Source organism: Centroberyx gerrardi, chromosome 22 (assembly GCF_048128805.1).
Source record: "Centroberyx gerrardi isolate f3 chromosome 22, fCenGer3.hap1.cur.20231027, whole genome shotgun sequence".
In the NCBI taxonomy this organism is placed as follows: Eukaryota; Metazoa; Chordata; class Actinopteri; order Beryciformes; family Berycidae; genus Centroberyx; species Centroberyx gerrardi.
Window position 1 is genome coordinate 16,816,448 of NC_136018.1, and position 12,509 is coordinate 16,828,956.

Sequence of the window (12,509 nt, forward strand, 5' to 3'; positions counted from 1 at the left end):
AGACTCACATATTAACAAATACTTTTTCATCATCAATTGATCTCCGTGCAATTGCTATCTTTCTGGGTTCCAGGCTGACATTAATCTGTAGCATGTAACAAAAATATCAGTCTTCCCTATTTGGTCTAGCAACCAGTTTTTGATGCTGACGTATATCCTACCGCAGTCTTTCTCGTCCGATCCGTCCACACAGTCTCTGTGCAGGTCACACCTGCGGTCCAGGTGAACACACTCCCCACTGCCACAGGAGAACTGCTTGGGAGAACAGGGGCTGGGCACCAGGGGGCGCCGCGTGGTCACCGCTGGCCTGGCCGTGGTGCCTGAGGGGGAATGGAGGCACGAAAACAAAAGCCCATTAAATTTGTATCGGACATTTTCCAAGGATAACGCAAGTCAAAGGACATTCAAAAGGACTTTGTTTCATTGCTTTTTCGCTTTTTCATGTTAACATGAATCAGATTAAAATAACACTGATTTGATTCTGGGGCAAAACCAAAAAAAAATCATTTTGACTCATTTTGATTGAGGTGCTGTCTATGGCAGTATGTCAAAATACTTTATATAAGGTGATTCATATTCTAATTTCTTGTATTGTGAATGAGGACTTTAGTCAGGGAATGATTTGTATGGATTTTACAAGGGGATGTCAGTAAAGTAAATTGGTGCTTTCCCCTTGGTGCTTTAGGTCGATAGTGTTTCTTGCACTCTACTCTTGCTTGCATTGTACTGTATGTGAGGTCTACTGTGCAACACTCAATATGTCTCCAATGTCACCAAGACCAACTCCTGCACATTTATTGTAATTCTGATTCGGATTTCCTCCTAAAATTTATTGTTACCACAGGAAATGTATTGATATGTGTGAACAATGTCAACACCATTCCCCTGTACCCCGACTCAAATGCCCCCGACATGTCGATTCGTACCACAGCGTTCTTCGTCTGACCCGTCCAAACAGTCCTGTCTGCCGTCACACACCTGCGCCGAGTCCACACAGCCAAATGACCGGCATGCAAATTGGCCCTCCACGCAAAGCACTCTGGGTAGGCCGCCGTCATGGGAAGCAGTGGTGATCCATGGAGCTGTGAATGGATAGAGGACAGAGGTTAAAAAGTGGGAGCCTATCAAAATAAAACTGCCTTTGATGAGATATTGTCAGACTGTCTGGTTCTAGCAGAACTCCTAAGACCACTGTGTCCCGTGTCTCTCTCACCTCTTGTGGTGTGCAGGCCAGGTCTTCCAGGGTGGAGGGTCGTGGTGAGATGCAGTCCAGGTCGACCTGTGGTGCCAAGACCAGGGTAGAGGCTTTGGGGCGTTGTAGAGCCATTGACCCCTGGGTAAACCGATGGCGTGGTGTTCCAATGGCCTGATAATTTAGGACAATACATTTCAATGATCAATAGTGCATAATAAATAGCCAGAAACAGGTAGTTCCTGAAGCTACTTGACATGTTTGCATAAAAAAAGGTCAAATTGCAGTCTGTCTCAATGACGCAGTTCTGCTGAACAGTGGAATAGTGTGGAGCATTTCAATACTGTATGGCAGATATTTTTTGGGCAAAAAACTAAAAGCTTGGAAATCACTGGTGTTCACAGTTAAATTACACACATTCAAAGTCAAAGCACAGAAAAGGAAACAGAGCTGTTTGCCAGGTGGGAAGTACTCAAAATCTAGAGAACAGAGTGTTTGATGGATTATCTAAAAGTATTGTATTTTTGATAATGGAATGAATTGAAGCTCCAGAAGGACCAATTATCTTTTGGCTGCTTGCAAAAGAAAAAACAGAACAAATAATCTTTCTGTGGGTACTGACACAATAAAACTGTTCGTTGGTTCGAAAAAAAGGCCAATAAATAAGAGGGGAAACAACACCAAGCCAACACTTCTTGGTGAAAGATTAAAAAAGCCTGGTTAGTTTTACTGAAAGATTTAAAATCATCAGCGTGTTATAGCCCAGTGAAAGACACAGAGAGTGAAAAGTGTATTTGAGCAAGTGCTGACTATGCTTACCAGTGCTTGGGGTGGTGGGCTGGTGAAGTCCAGGTCGACCTGTGACCCCTGGGATAGCCGCCGTGGTAGCCACACCGGGACGGCCTCCTTGGGACCTGGTGGTATGGAGGCCAGGGGCACCCGTTGTGCTGTCACCATGGAAACCTGGTCTCCCTGTGGGGCTGGTCTGGTTTCGCAGCCCCGGGGAGCCTCTTGTTGGAGCCGTACCTGAGGGGTTGGGGGTTTGGGGTGTGTGTGTGTGTGTGGGGTGGGGGGGTGGGGGTGGGGGGGGGCATAAACAAAGGGAGACAGATGGAAAATGAGCAAGCAAAGGGAGAGGAAGGGAGGCAGGCAGGTGCTGTACATTTCTACATTTTAATCTGTGTAATAAATTGGCAGCAACGATGGCAAATGTAACCTGAATCCTATATGTTTATCCTATATGTAGAACATTTTCAATACGGTTTGCGGTCGTGGGCCCCAATTACTGTATAGCTTACCTTAGATTATAATTTACCATACCTCACCTAAGTGAGGTATGGTAAATTATAATCTATAATTTGATGTTTGATTTGGAAATCAAAATTTGGAAATTACATTAGTTGCACAGTAGGGACTTTGCCATAGTTTAGAATTAAGCAAATTGATGCCTCTGTTTGAGGTAGCTAGGTTGTTTGTTATGGAGGCTGGTATGACATGAGTGGTGTGGCGTGACTCAAAGGAACTTGAAAAATGTCTATGACTAAAACTCTATCAGCTCTCACCACAGTTGATCTCGTCAGAATGGTCCTTGCAGTCCAGTCGGCCGTCACAAAGCACAGAGACAGAGACGCACTCTTCACTGTGCCGGCAGGCAAACTGGCCCGGCTTACAGCGCTGCACAGTCACCTTCCCACCACCAGAGGGAGACGTGGTCACACTGCTGGGCGTCACCAGCTCATCTACAGTAGCAGAAGGAAGAGTTGTTGCCTATAAACACTGATGGTGAAGGCAGTTTTGCAACTCACCCACTGACTAGTTATTAATGCTAGAAAAAAATAATCAAGAGTCAGCACTCAACGGCTTCTACACTTTGCCTGGAACAACCAGGGACTTAGACCTGGAAAATGCGAAATCCAGGGAATTTAGATCCTTAGTATTTAGTTATGTATTTAGTTCAATTCCTTACCTCCTCTGCAGCCGAGGATCTCCACACGGAGGTAGAAGGTGTGTCTGAACTCCACAGGGATGATGCGCAGGTAGCGAGCTCTGACCAGCCGACCCAGCCAGCGGGTCACAGGGGTCCTGCCCACCATCCGCACCTCAAACACCTACAACACAACCAAGGAGACACTTAATCCATGCAATGAATTAGACAATGAAATAAGGGCTTCTATTGCAAGGCTTTTATTGCAAGAAGAATGAATTGGATTTTTCTTTTCTTTTACCCTGTATGGACATCGCAATGTTCAAGGTACACCTCACCGTGGCACGCTGAAGTCTTGTATGAGGATATATGCAAGTACCGAAAACTACTGATGCAATAAAGTGAAATATGACTGTAAATCTTCAAATCAATACAAATACCTTAGCAGGCCCACCAGGCGTCCCCTTCTCAGTGTAATCTGTGAAGTGGTTGCTTTGCAGGGCGAAGGCCAGGCGGTACTTGGTGAGGTAGCCCCACATGCGCTCACTGCCCTGGGTCACCACCCCTGATACCCAGGTGGGCTCCAGGAAATCCACCTGGAAATATGGCTGGGGGTCGGTAGGCAAGGGGCTCCAACCAGGCTCCATTACCAGACTGGTAAGCGGCACAAAAAACAACAAGTTTTTCTTTATTTTCTGTTTTGTATTTTTGTCACACTAGCAGATGTGGAAAAAGGACTGACAAGGAGAAAGGACAATTTACTCAAGTACAAGCAGGCCAAGCACTTCTTTTCAGCAGCATCAACATTTTATGCATATTCCAAAATCTCCTTAAACATTAACAGCAAAAATTAACCACAAAGTACTTTTTTAAAAGCTTTAACTTGCATTCATACATAATCCCAACTTTATGTGACACTATAGACACCATAGAAAATGTTAAATGTTGATAAATAAAGATCATCTCTTTTATTGTGGTTCATGTATCCAACATGATATTGGTGATATCCACATGCCACAAAATATTGCAGGCAGCATACCAAGGCTACTATCAGACCTGGATCAGTTGTCCTTCACAGAAAAGTATACAAAATTAACTTTCAAATTCAGTGGTTGTATGTGACAAACCCCATCCATCTGACACTTCAGTAGGATAACCTAGAACCTGCAACAAATGTTTGAGACTATTATTTGACCCAGGTTTCATTACCACACAGGTTTGATTACCACACAAAGTCCTGATCACTCACACGTTGGGCACTATGTTGAGTCGTCCTGCATCGGCAGGGTTGTTCTCTCGTTGTGTGGATGAGGTCAGTTGACCATAACGGATCCTCCCATCCTCCAATCCCAGGGCAGAGGAGCAGATACCTGCAGAATACGACTAGTCTCATTAACAAGAGTTTAATACCATTCAACATAGCCAAATTAGTAGTTTGAAGCATCATACATTGCGAGATCATTTTGCGGGAATTTCTTCATTCTACAATGCAATACTTACCACGATATCCTGGGGCACCATCCTGAAAATAAACAGGGAAAAAAAACAGAAAATAAGGAAATACACAGCATGTATAAACACCACTGATGCAGACATTCAGAGGCTGGACACGTTAATTCACTGAGGCGTTTCCTCACCGTTGGTGTTACTGCAGGGTGAGTGACAGCAGCCATGGATGGAGTCCTGAGAGGGGCAGGCGTGGGTGTGTACGGTCTGTAAGTTGACATACAACCATGGAGAGGAATAGAGTTAGAGCAAAATCTAAATGTGTTAGCTGAAATTCTACTTGACAACTCTACAATACACTCAAAGGAATCACACTGAAAACCCACAAAAAGAAAGCAAGAGCTGGAGAGGTAAGAGAAAGAGATTAGCAAGAAGCAGAATGCATTGGTGGATCTAGGGGTCTGTGGGAGTTGGTAATACTGCTACTACTACTAATAATAATAATAATGCCCCCTCCACCTGTCTGACTGGGTGGTGGTGTTGTCGTGGGGATGGCAGCCGGTTTCGTCCTCTCCTCCAGGACAGTGGGGGATCCCGTCACAACGCAGCGCTGCCTTGATGCAGCCCCCCGGTGGGGGGCAGGAGAACTGACCAGCAGGGCAGCTGCGTGGGCTGGTGGCTGTCGGAGAGGGCTGCGTACCTGGAAGTAGTGGATGGTCATATAAGTTAGCATGATTTCAATGCACAGTTTTGGTTAGAATGACAGCTTAAGCACAGACCTGGCACCCTTATTCAGAGTAAATTACAAAAAAGTTCTAAATAACATAATTGCAAGTAGCCAAGTTTAGAAAAAGTAGATGATGGGCTGTTGTGGTGTGGCTCAATTGGTTGCTTCCAGTTGAAGCATTTGAATTAAACAGAATGCTTAGAAGGAAGAGCACAAAATCACCACCATAAAATAGCCAACAGAAAACGGCTGCTATGAAGAGCTGTGACATCAGGTGAAAGCAAAGATATAAACTTCTTCTTCCACTGTTCTGTTACTCACCACCAGGCTCAAACAGAATTTGCTTATTCAGTTTGATGTAACATTACATTTCATGTCATGTAGCTTAGTTTTTGCTTTTTTTTAATGATCAGTGCAACAGTGATGTAGCTGAACTATGAACTCGAGTCAGTATTCAGAATAGAAACTTATTTTCATACGACGTATATTAAGATCATCACAATTTATTTGCTTGACAAGGTGGATAAACTTTATTTCACCAATAAAATGGTTGGTAAACTTTATACTACTTAATACTTCAAAATTGCAGAGATTGTATGGCTGTGAAATGAAAGAAAGGTGTGTTAGGTTGGGCTGCTCACCACAGTACATCTCGTCAGATCCGTCCCCACAGTCGTTGACCCCGTCACAGACGACTCCCAGCGGACCTGCTGGCACACAGCGGCCGTTTTCACACTGGAACTCCATCTCTCTGCAGCCACCTACTGGGGAGACTGGGGAGGGAGGAGAGGGGGTGGTCAACCAGCGAGAACCTGGAGGAGAGGAGAGGAGATGAGAGGAGACGAGATGAGACGAGGAAAGGAGACAAGACCAGGCAGTATATTTTAGAACCACATTCATGCACAAAAAAGACTTAACATCAGTAAAGTAGCAAACTAATGTTAACAGATAACTATCTACTCACCATCTCCACAGCCCATGATCTCAAGGCGGAGGTAGATGCCGCTCTGGAAGTCGTGTGGCAGCAGGCGGACAAACTGAGCCGACACCATCCTGTCTAGCCTGCTCTCTGCCACCCCTCGATCATCACGGTTACCAAGAAAAACCTGGCGGGGGAAAGGTAAAAAATATAGATTTCAACATTTAAAAAAGCAGTGTAAATATATCTTTACATGTTACTGTTAATATATTTGCATGACTGACAAATGGCAAATGGCCTTCAAAGTAAGTCTTTGATAGTAGCTGTAGAACTAGTCTATTGTTGTTACTGTACCTTGGCTCTGGGCCGGGCATCGGTGACGAGTTCCTGGTAAGTGTGCCACTGTCTGCCGTCCTGACTGAACTGGAGGTAGAAGCTGGACACGTAAGTGTCAAACACACCACCACCCTGGGTCAGCACACCTAGAGGGAAGAGAGAGAGAAAAAGACAGAATGACAGGGAGAGAGATAGGGAGGGAAAGAGAGAGACACACAGATACATTTACATGCAGACAGAAACTAGATTATCTAGTCCACCTGATTAAATTTTTACATGCACAAAATAAATTCTGACCATTTTCTAATAGATACTTTTCACAAATATTGCCACTTTGTGATTGATGTATTATTTGACATGTTTTATCTGCCTCATGTTACCAATTTATTTTATGTTGCTGACATACAGAGAGACATCCCATAGAGGAATTCAACATTTCAACCAAAACCTTTGACACATGACTTAGAATTTTAAGGGAATATGGTACACTAACCCTACCATTTGAGTTCTACTACATGGACATGCATGGATGTTTACCAGTGATGTTGTACGGCTTCAGCAGGTCTATCTGTAAGTAGGGGCTCTGCTTGGCACCACTGTGTCCTTCAGGGCTTCTCTGTGGCAGGTCTTTATACTCCTCTGGCTCTGGACTCCAGCCCTGCAGGCAGACGTTTTTCAAATTACACCTGATGCTGATAACTGGGTTTGTATCATTATCACCCTCACAGTACAAAATAAATATCACAGAAGGTTATGGTTTAATACATTTGTAAAGTGTTTTGGATGAGGAAACTGAAGGAATAATGCTCTCAAATCTACCATCCCCAATAGCCAACATGTGGTCTGGTTGAAGAGATAGGCCACCCTACTGTCCAAAAACATAGGCTTGGGAAATTTTTTTGTCTTATCTGGGGTCAGTACCTGGAGGTCTCTGTGGGGGTCCCAGGCATAAAGGCGAGCAGCTCCAGGTGGGTGACCAGGCTGCTGGGATGAAGCGCTGAAACTGGAGGCTGGGAGAGACTGGACACCCAGAGGAAACCAGCACTCGTCTGGAGAGTGAGAGTAAGAGAGGGGGGAGAGTGGGGAGGAGAGGGGGGAGAGTGGGGGTGGGGGGGGGAGGGGAGGAGAGGAGAGGAGAGGAGAGGAACCATGTTGTTGTGACCATGTATAACCCACATATTCAGCATGTCACAGGGTTAGCCCTATAATCCTGGGACATTGTGGGCCATAAGTGAATCTGAATAGGACATGTCATAAATGTTTACATGCATGCTATAGCTCTACCGGAGTAATTACAGAGGTAACTGATCACAAAAAGAAAGACACTAACCACCAGGAGGAAGTGGGTAGGTGGGCACCAAGGGTGTAGTGCCCTCTGCTGGCTTGGAGGTCACAGTGGCAGGGCTTGTTGTCACAGGAATGGTGGCATTGCCTCCTACAGGGGTGTTGTGGAATAGAAGGGTTAGTGTCAGAAAACACTGTCACTTTATCTAAATCATCATGTCAATCTCTTTTCAAAAACACAAATCAACAACTCTTGGATTTTTCCCTAGTCTGACATCAGAGATAAGGAATCAGTTAACAGAGGTACTTTAGTAGCAGTGCATGTGACTTAATATTTGCATTTAGATTTTGGGCATTTAGCAGACGCTCATATCCAGAGCAACTCATAATTAGTGAGCAGACTCAGTCTAGCTCAAGTGCACTTTATCAGAATAAAAGGCAGGGTCGATAGTGTAACAACAGCTCTGACTTTACCTTGGCAGTAACAACACCTGTCTCCCTCCCCAGGCACCAGACTCTGGCCCTATAGGAACAAAGGAACATTTACACAAGTGTAGAGTGGTAGAGTTGCTATGAGACACGACTATGTGCAGGAAAAGCAAAGGATGTGGAGGAAGTAGAGCTGTAGACAGTTAAAAAGGACAGCGTGCATTGGACTATTTACATGAGATAAGGTTGAAACAGATGCATTTAAGCGCAAACACTCACACAGAAGTGCAAACACAAAGAAAAATGGCAAAAGCGCCAATATACTGCACTGTATATCTACACACCCACCTGCTCACACACATGAAAACTGGGCACATACACATGCAGTATATGCATGCATAAGTACACACACATACAGACACATGCACAGAACACATATGCATGGGTAAACACACACACATTTCACTTCTTACCTGTGGGCATCCAGTGACAGCGTATGGGCAGTAGGGGGAACACTGCACTGTGAGGTTGGGCAGACAGTGGCATAACTGGCACTGGCCTGTCCTCCATCTGTCACCCACTGCATGGGACTGACCCTGGTACTCACACTCCTCACAGGCGTCTGTCTGGCAGCTGCACACACACAGACATGCACAAATACATGCAGGAATGGGGACACATGCATGCATGTACACATGCATGGGGTCAAGGACAAACACATACTGTATCAGTAAAGCACATATGGAAAACTCATACTGTGACATAAATACTGGCACAGGGACAACATGACCTCATAATTTTTTTTTTATAGGTCAGTAGAGAGAGAGAGAGGAAAGACAGTGCAGAGAGAGGGGGGATGACATGCAGCAAAGGGCAAGGGCGGGATTTGGACTCTTGCCGCTGCGATTAGGACTTCGCCGAAATGGTACGTGCTCTACTGGTTGAGCCACCAGGGCACCCCACACAACTTCACATTGACTGCAGGGGAACACTGCAAGACATACCATAGATAGACAGTAGACTATGAATGTCACTGTATATATATACAAAAAGCTTTCTATCACTATGTGGATTTATGCAGTGTAGCATTCAGTAGGTAGCAATGGAACAACATACCATGAGATGGAATAGCACTGGACTAGAGCTGACTAGGATGGAAAAGCATGCATTAAGGTCTGAACTTGGCGGGGCATGGACATAGCTCTTGATGCTAAGGTGGTGTAGTGTACAGTCATGGAAGATTGTGGAAACAACACAAGGTAACATTAAACAGGACTGAGTAGACAGTAACAGTAATGAGAGCTAGGGGTCTCACAGCGAGAGGGCTACTAACCGGCGGGCTTTCCGGTAGATTCCTCGGCACGTCCTCCCGTCTCCGTGCTTGGTGGGGTTGTTTGGGCTGCGGAACGACCACTGGACGCTCTGGACACCGCAGGGCCCCAAACACTCGCCCCACTCAGACCATGAAGACCAGCCACAGTGCACTACAGTAAGACACAGTTAACTATCACATTTCAAAGAGACTATGGAGGAGTTAGCTGAAGCATGGGGTTGGCACCATAGACTGGATTAGTATAGAGATTTGACACCACCAAGCACCTAGGTGCATGCACACACATGCACACAAACACCTAGTATCTGCCTAGACTGAGTATACAAAATGGACAGGACTGCCTTCCTAATAATAAGTTGCACTGCCATTTGCACAATCCACGTCTCAGTGGGTTCAAGGCTTAAAAATCCTTCTTTAACTTTCCTCCTCCCTTTCATCTACATCTCCCCTTCATGGTTGCAGTGTATTTAATAGGTGAAACCAATAGGGGATCACAGGTTTCATCAGGATTCACTTGGCCAGTCCATTTCACAGAAAGAACAGTTGTTCCTAACATTTTGCACACTTGTGTGTATGGCTGCTCCAAATAGAGACCTTGAAAGCTCAGGTAGATGATGCTTGCTGTGTGCGTAAAAATCACCCTTGAATTTGATGTTGACCTTGAAATGGAATGTGTGTGTATTAAACAGACTGACCTGCACATTCTGGGTTGGGCTGGCATTGCTGAGGCCTTCCTCTTTCACACACACAGATCTCACAGTCCACCTTCACCTGCTGGCCCGGCCAGTAGCGTACACCAGCCACCTCACACACACACTCCTCTGGTGACACACACTGCTGTGTGTGGCTCATCACCCGGCCCTCCGGACACCAGCAACCTGGAGTTAGACACAGAGTTGTAGAGTTGTAGAGACAGAGAGAAAGGCTGTGAGAGAAATCTCAATATTGACTACTGCAATTTGAGAATGGTAAGAGGCAGGAGTTTATTTGAGAGCACAAGGTATTCAAGACTACCTCCTGAGCAATGTTCTTGCCTATATAAGAAGTTGCATGAGAAACGTTTGACACAGACTTTGTACAGCACTTGTTACTTGAGCACTCTGCACTTTTGAAGACCATCATGAATCATTAAAAAAATATTATTTACAATGCCTCAGAGAAAAGGATATTTTTTCCTATTGGTGAGCAGTGTGCGGATCCTTGGCATGGTACTGAGGAAAAAATCACAACATGATATTGTGCAGCCCTAATTAGTTAAAGGATAAGGCTGGTGTTTTTTAATGCATTGCTTACCGTCAACAAATCCTATGAAAATAACAAAATCAACAATGCGTTTGCTCTACTCCCGTTACTTTCTGACTTCCTACGTACCATTTTTAGCCTTCAACCCGGAAGTCATTGGCTCCAACTGTAAGCTAAAAACCTTGAAATACAGCTCACAAAGACATAGTTAACTGTATTATAACAGTTACTATTGTAACTGTTGTATATTAACTGTTACCACGAAAAGTCAGGCTGTTATAGTTATTACCAAATCAAATTCAAACAAAAAACAAAACAAATTCTTCATTACGCCGGGGACTATTTTCGGTGCTACGGAACTACTTTCCTGAGATCGTCGGCTGGCCCGGTGCATCGCGATGATGAAATATGCTGCCCAGAGCAACGGCATGGCTCTTTGACGTGTTTTTAATCATTTTTTTAATACAATGGAGTTCTTTGGCTGCTGGGACATGGCTTTATTGGGCACCGGCTACATGGACGAGACTTGTTGGCAAAACAAAATCATTGCTGATTTTGTTATTTTCATAGGATTTGTTGACGGTAAGACATGCATTAAAAACCACCGGCCTTATCCTTTAAAGAGGGAGATGGCAGGAGGGACAGTGCGAGAGAGAAAGAGAGACACAGAGAGAGAAAGATGAACACATAAGAGAGCAATAAGGTGATTGAAGATGCATTATGTCTTGACATAAGAACATCTATGAAACATATCCAACTATTTCTGTGCCATACAGAACAGTACCACACTATAACAGAACACATATACATATTTTGTTCTTAGAGCTCATTGCTTTAAGACTGACCTGAGAAGCAGGGTGCCATGGGATCACAGGTAGTCCCACTGCTGATGTGGGCACAGGATACTGGGCAGGGAGCACAACTTTGTCTCTCCAGGCCACTGGGACAGCTGGTGTTGGCACAGCCATCCTCAGGACAAGGCTCTGGAGAGGGGCGGGGAAGAAAAGGAGGGAGTAGGAAAGAGAGATTAAAGCGATGAAGAAAGAGACAAAGTAAGACAAGAAAGAGAATTACAAAAGGCAATTATTTTCACCTTCATAACCCTGTTCAAATGCTTCATATTCCTTCTTCCTCTGCTAGTGGTATTAGAGTCGATGCTCATTTAACTTCATCAGTTTGTTTTGTAATATTTGTGACCCAACATGGAAAAAACAGGCACACTGTAGGAGTTCTTTTGTTCCTGATAGATTACTGATCTTTGCAAAGTTTAAAATGCTTTAAAGAACATTAGATGGCATATTACATAGGGGTAAAATTCTTGTGTTTAAATTGAAAAATGAAAAAAAACAACATGCAGTTTGATCAAACTTTTTTCTGATGAGCCTGGGTTCATGGGTCACATATTGAGCTCATGACAAGTGACGACCACCATTACTGCATTTTTGAAGCCATAACACAAGGGCAACATTTTAAGATTATAACCAACTATTATGACCACAAGTATTTTTCTCAGAATAATGTTGTTATTCATAGCACTCTGTGGTATACAGATTGCTTGGGTTTCATTTGAAAAACACCAGACCTTACTGAATTCCACAACTTTTCAGCCAATAACACCATTAGTTCAGTTTAGTTTATTTTGGTTTAATCTTAGTTTAATCTTAGTTCAACTTCAGT

General features: G+C 44.2%; 1 protein-coding gene across 1 annotated transcript in view; it reads right to left on the bottom strand.

The window, feature by feature from the left end:
• sspo (SCO-spondin) overlaps nt 1-12,509 on the bottom strand; it is a 93,593-nt gene that overhangs the window by 53,256 nt on the left and 27,828 nt on the right. Inside the window, exons 37-58 of the mRNA XM_078291505.1 lie at nt 11,678-11,815; nt 10,286-10,468; nt 9,591-9,741; nt 8,731-8,890; nt 8,303-8,351; nt 7,875-7,979; nt 7,466-7,593; nt 7,082-7,202; nt 6,563-6,690; nt 6,254-6,395; nt 5,931-6,101; nt 5,082-5,262; nt 4,754-4,829; nt 4,617-4,638; nt 4,366-4,486; nt 3,557-3,770; nt 3,159-3,300; nt 2,755-2,931; nt 2,057-2,218; nt 1,214-1,312; nt 927-1,082; nt 162-320 (exon numbers count right to left, since the gene is read on the bottom strand). Coding sequence (XP_078147631.1) covers nt 162-320; nt 927-1,082; nt 1,214-1,312; nt 2,057-2,218; nt 2,755-2,931; nt 3,159-3,300; nt 3,557-3,770; nt 4,366-4,486; nt 4,617-4,638; nt 4,754-4,829; nt 5,082-5,262; nt 5,931-6,101; nt 6,254-6,395; nt 6,563-6,690; nt 7,082-7,202; nt 7,466-7,593; nt 7,875-7,979; nt 8,303-8,351; nt 8,731-8,890; nt 9,591-9,741; nt 10,286-10,468; nt 11,678-11,815 — 2,985 coding nt within the window. The remainder of the gene's footprint in view (nt 1-161; nt 321-926; nt 1,083-1,213; nt 1,313-2,056; nt 2,219-2,754; nt 2,932-3,158; nt 3,301-3,556; nt 3,771-4,365; nt 4,487-4,616; nt 4,639-4,753; nt 4,830-5,081; nt 5,263-5,930; nt 6,102-6,253; nt 6,396-6,562; nt 6,691-7,081; nt 7,203-7,465; nt 7,594-7,874; nt 7,980-8,302; nt 8,352-8,730; nt 8,891-9,590; nt 9,742-10,285; nt 10,469-11,677; nt 11,816-12,509) is intronic.